The sequence below is a fragment of the Camelina sativa genome, chromosome 17 (assembly GCF_000633955.1).
Source record: "Camelina sativa cultivar DH55 chromosome 17, Cs, whole genome shotgun sequence".
Taxonomy (NCBI): domain Eukaryota; kingdom Viridiplantae; phylum Streptophyta; class Magnoliopsida; order Brassicales; family Brassicaceae; genus Camelina; species Camelina sativa.
Window position 1 is genome coordinate 20,190,495 of NC_025701.1, and position 5,911 is coordinate 20,196,405.

The 5,911-nt window shown below is 40.0% G+C and overlaps 1 protein-coding gene across 1 annotated transcript; it reads right to left on the reverse strand.

Annotated features, from left to right (window-relative positions):
- On the reverse strand, positions 2,782 to 4,755 carry LOC104757727 (cytochrome P450 76C4). The gene is given in 4 exon segments (XM_010480491.2): positions 2,782 to 3,201; positions 3,204 to 3,603; positions 3,692 to 4,214; positions 4,329 to 4,755. Coding segments are annotated over 4 exon segments (1,533 nt in total). The 5' UTR covers positions 4,724 to 4,755; the 3' UTR covers positions 2,782 to 2,986.

Sequence of the window (5,911 nt, forward strand, 5' to 3'; positions counted from 1 at the left end):
CACGCAAATTTGCCTCATCCCTAAGCCAAACCCCTCTAAAATGACTGATCTCCGGCCCATTAGCCTGTGCTCGGTGATCTATAAGGTTGTGTCGAAGGTCATGTGCACTCGCCTCAAAGAGTTCTTACCTGATATAGTCTCGGCGACACAAGGAGCGTTCGGGCTGGCCGCTTAATTTCTGACAATATCCTATTGGCACATGAGATGCTTCATGCCTTACGTACCAATCCTCATTGTGATGAAGATTTCATGGCGACCAAAACTGACATGTCAAAGGCGTATGACCGTGTAGAATGGCGTTTTTTGGAAGAACTGCTTATCCGCATGGGATTTCATATCAAATGGGTTAAGTGGGTTATGGTGTGTGTCAGTTCAGTCTCTTATTCAGTTTTACTGAATGGCTCGTCGTACGGATACTTTAAGCCAAAGAGAGGGCTACGATAGGGTGATCCTTTATCGCCCTTCCTCTTCATTCTCTGTGCTGAAGCTTTGGTCCACATTATGAATAAAGCAGAGTTGGAGGGACGGCTCACAGGAATGAAACTCAACTCTTCCTGTCCATCGATCCAACATCTACTTTTGCGGATGACAGCCTTTTCCTTTGTCAAGCGAACTTAAAAGAATGTTCTGAGTTCCTCAAATGCTTACGATTACATGGAGCAGCCTCTGGTCAGGAAATAAACTTTCAAAAATCAGCTATTACGTTTGGTAAGAAACTAGACCCGTTTATGAAGCATCTTTTAGGCTTGTATCTTGGAATTGAACTTGAGGGAGGCAACGGTAAGTACCTCGGTCTGCCAGAGTGCTTTAGTGGCTCAAAAAAGGACTTACTGCAGTTTATTTCGGATAGGCTTAAATCAAGACTGAGTGGTTGGTATGAGAAAACTCTCTCCTTGGGCGGTAAAGAGGTCTTGCTAAAGTCGATAGCCCTTGCTCTTCCGGTATATGCTATGTCCTGCTTCAGGCTTAGCAAACATCAGTGTCAAAAACTCACAAGCGCAATGTGTCAATTCTGGTGGAATGCAAGTGCAGATAAACATAAGATGCATTGGACATCATGGGATAAAGTCTGTCAATCGAAACTGAGAGGTGGTTTAGGATTCAGGGACATTGGCAGATTTAATCAAGCCTTACTTGCGAAACAAGCATGGAGATTGTTAGATGAGCCGACTTCTCTGTTGGCTAGAGTCTATAAAGCAAGATACTTCCCGGATAAGTCTTTCCTGGATGCTAAATTAGGCTATCGGCCCTCTTATGCATGGCGCAGTATTATGTTTGGCCGTGAGCTGTTGGAGAGAGGATTATTGAAATCTATTGGTGATGGCCAAACCACTAATGTCTGGCTAGATAAGTGGGTTGCAGATAGCTCTCCGCGTTGACCTTTTAATAAGGAACTTACCATTGATCTGTGTCTGAAGGTGTCGTCGCTGATAACAGAGGAAGGAACGTGGAACTTTCAACGGCTCCATGAGTTATTTCCTCCGTGTGATGTAACTTTGATTTGTTCCTATCCTCCAGATCTGACGCTTCAGGATCGTTATATTTGGGCCTATACACGGGATGGTCGGTACTCTGTTAAGAGCGGGAATTGGTTACTCACCAAGGAAGTTAACAACCTTAGCCAGGTCCCTGAACCTGCTGCAGTGGTTAATAGGCTTAAGGAAAGGATCTGGAAAGTACAAACCGAACCGAAGATTCAGATGTTTCTTTGGAGAATGTTATCAGGTGCTTTAGCGGTTGCTGATTGTATGAACTCCCATGGTCTCCATGTTAACCCTGTTTTTCAGGTCTGCAACACAGAAAATGAGACGATAGCTCACGTTCTCTTTGGCTGCTCTCTTGCTTATCGAGTATGGGAGGCCACGGCTATCCCCCTTCCATCGCAAGGCTTCTCAAACTCTATCACTCTGAATATAGAGTATCTCTTTGGTGTAATGACAAAGAGTACTGTTTTGGAGAAGTGGAGAGTCGTTATCCCCTGGCTCCTTTGGGAAATTTGGAAATCAAGGAATGTTTTTGTTTTTGAAAACAGAGACCAAGATCATCATGTTTTAATTGCCTCAGCCTTGGAGACATCAGCGGAGTGGATAAAGCAGCAGGCTCTTATACTTATGGAATCACGGTCTGAAGCTCTTGAGAGAGGCAGTCGGATACAGAGATGGCGCAAACCACCTCCAGGTGTACTTAAATGTAACATTCATGCCTCTTGGGTGTCAGACTCTTGGTTTAGTGGAGGAGCTTGGCTTCTACGAAATCATACTGGGGATGTTCTGTATCATGCGCGAGACGCTTTTGTTCCCTGCAACAACATGATCTCAGCGGAGCTCAGTTGTGTTTTGTGGTGCCTTCAAAGCCTGAGGATTTTACAGGTTATGTCGTGTGAAGTTTGGTTGGACTGTAATGTTGCGTTTGCTGCGTTGACATTGCCTTCACATTGGCCGAAATATCGTTCTGCGATTGACAGAATCACTGAAACAATACAGGTGATGGAGGAGGTTTCTTTTCACCTCTCTTCACCGAAAGCCAACGGGTTGGCTAGAGCTATTGCTTCTAGTGTGTCACGCGAGGGACGGCTGCCTTCTTATCTCGCACTTGGGGGTCCATCTTGGTTACATGATAAGATTGAACAAGATCGTCGTGGTTGAAGGATAGTTTGATCTAGCTTAATTTTCAACATTCTATTTGCAAAATTTGCTTTTCTCTGTTTGCACTATTGTAGTTCCACTCGTTTAACATGAATGAATAAGCGTTAAAAAAAAAAAAAAAAAAATCTTTCTCGCTCCACAACCAGGGGCGTGGTTTAGAAGCCAACCCTATTTTTATTTGGTTTACTGTAAATTAGAGTCTAAACGCCAGCAAAATACAAAAAAAAAAACAAAAAAAAAAAAAATAAACAGAGCTTTTGATATAAGTTTTATTCTAATGATAGGGTGTTATTGGTATCTTTGTGAAATTATTATATTCAAAATTAACATAACACCAAGTATTAATTTATGGGACCTTTCTTCACAGGCACGGCAAGTAACGGGTTGGTCTTGTGCAGTGTAAGACCAAAGGTCTCTTCCATGTCCAAATCCTCAGAACCGACACCGTTTGGAAGCTTCCACTCAAAGGCATGGAGAAGAGAAGCAAGCATGAGCTTCACAGTTATCAAAGCCAAAGGCAGTCCCGGACAAATCCTACACCCTGCCCCAAACGGTGTAAGCTATAATCAGTACCTTTTACATCAATCTCTTTCCCTAAAAACCTCTCTGGCTCAAATTGAGTAGGATTTTCCCACAAATTTGGGTCTCTTCCAATGGCCCAGACGTTCACAAGAACCTGAGAATCTTTAAGCACATGGAATCCAAGAATCTCTACGTCGGTTTCGGCAATTCTTGGGAGGAGAAATGGAGCAGCCGGGTGTAATCGGAATGTTTCTTTAATGACCGCTTGTAAATACGGCAATTTTGAGATATCAGACTCTTGGAAGTCGCCGTTTTGCCCTATCACATGATTGATCTCGTCTTGAACTTTTGTCATCGTTTTCGGGTTTCGAAGTAACTCTGCCATTGCCCATTCCACGGTACTAGAGTTTGTATCCGTGCCCGCTACAAACAGATCCTGATCAACACATACAAAGAGATGTCATATTTATCAGTGAGCATATATATATATACAGATCATGTTATGCTAATAAGTTAAGACTTACAAGAAGTAGATGTTCGATCTCGTCAATGTTGATTTCAGGTTCATCTGCTTGTTGGAGATCGATAAGCGCATCCAGGAAGTCTCTGCTCGAAACATTTTTCTCATATGTACGCGATGAGTTTTCGATAATCCGAGCATCATAAAACCCTCTAAATACCTGAAACAAGCTATCTGAGCACCCCTTCATCTTCTTAATATTGCCTTGCAAGTCAAGAAACCTCAAAAATGGGAAGAAGTTAGCAAGGTCTGGGTTCCCGAGGGAATCCTGGTAACCAGTCACCATCTCCTGAAACGCACTGGGATCTTTCGAATCGTAGCTACCGAGATTGACTGAAAACAAAATATTCGATATGATATTGAGAGATGTGATGAAGGATGCACGAGAAATATCAAGAGCTTCTTCTTTCTCGCTGCTTTTACTCATGAAGTTGACAAGTTCTTGCACCTTCTTCATCCTCAAATCTTTGGTAGCCTCGATACGCTGCGGTGAGAACAGCTGAGCAACCGATAATCTCCTCAACATTCTGAAAAACATTACATAAGTAGAAACGATGATGATACGTAACCATTTAGAAACAACTCAAGTGTGGTTAGCTTAGACCAGTCAAAAAGATGTTCTTTATATAAAAAGCAGTTACCTGAAACGAGGAGATGACGGGTGAAGCCAACCAACGGAAAATTCATGATGATTGTTGGATCGTGTTGCTTCACTTATGTACCGTGCAGACAAGATTAGGTCCTGTGTTCTTAGTACTTCTCTTGCTGCGTCTCTTGATGCTATGACCACTGAGTTTAAACATCCAAGCTTAAGACTCATGACTGGTCCATATGTTTTCGAGAGGTTCGTGAACGAGTGGTGTGGATTCTTTCCGACTAGATGGATGTTTCCGATTATGGGTAACCGTGGAGGTCCCGGAGGTGATATGGATACTAGACTAAGGCTCCGGCGGGATCTTGCGGTGGTGAAGAAAAGAAAACATGATAAAATGAAACAGAAGAGGAGAAACATAGATTGTCCTGAGATGATGTCCATTTGAGTTTATTAACTGATAGAGGTAACTACATTAAATTGTCTGAAAATAGCATAGATATATAAAGGGAAAATTGAAGTTTACAAAAAAAAAGGAAATGGTATTATGATGGGCTCCGAGTCCTTGTCAGTGACCACAACTTGCCACGGTAAGAAACAAAACTCATTTGTGACGACCGATCATCAATCACAGTAGAAAAGAATACGTAAACGACGGCGTAAAAAGTCTTTGTGAAAGTATAAGTCATGAACTAAATTACAAAGTAAATATATTATTAATATATTCCTATTTTTTAAATATGATTACAAACAACTATTTAACAAAAAAAAAAAAAAAAACATTGTAAGTTTCGACATTGATAATGTCAAAAAGAATACAGTATTCCGACGAATTTTCGACCAAAAAAAAAATTCATCCCATACAAGCATCATGAAACAAAAATAAAAGATCTTCAAAAATTACTTAGAAATCACTAACAATAAATTTGTTGAAAACTTTTCAGAAAATGTAGGGCCTGACTGGTTCAAATGTTGCGGTTGCAGTTGCGATTGCGGTTGTGGAAGATTGCGGAAGCGAGCGATTATGGTTTCAAGCGTTATTAAGCGTTTTGAACGACTAGTTTAGCTGTTTAAAATTGGTGCGTTTGCGGGAGGTTTACGACTGGTTGACCAGCGGGTGCAATAGCGGTTGGAACATAATAAATGTGATATATAATATATAAATGTTTAAAAACGCCAAATTTTTTATTAAACTTGATATATAATTAAAATTTATTAAAAAATACTAAAATAATTATTCAAGAAATAAATAAATTTCATATTGAAATACTTATTCTTTTATGCATTTGGCTTTTCACCAAAAATTTAATCAAGTAATCTGATAAATGACAAAACATATGCTTTAGATCGTAGATCTTTTCTCTTTTCTCTTAGATCGTGGGTCAATAGTTGCATCGGTAGGAATTATCAAGTGAGAGTTGATAAGAGTCACTGGTGATTTGTTTTAATATTTTTCACAAATAATCTTATTTTCTTAAATTTCTGATGGAATATTATATTTATTTAGATTTTTTTGAACTTATGTGCGATGTGCCATTAAATTTACATCAAGTTTTCTAGGTATTGTTAATTGGAATATTATTTCTTCTAATTGTTTATTTTATAATCTCTGCAATCATATCCGTACTTCAT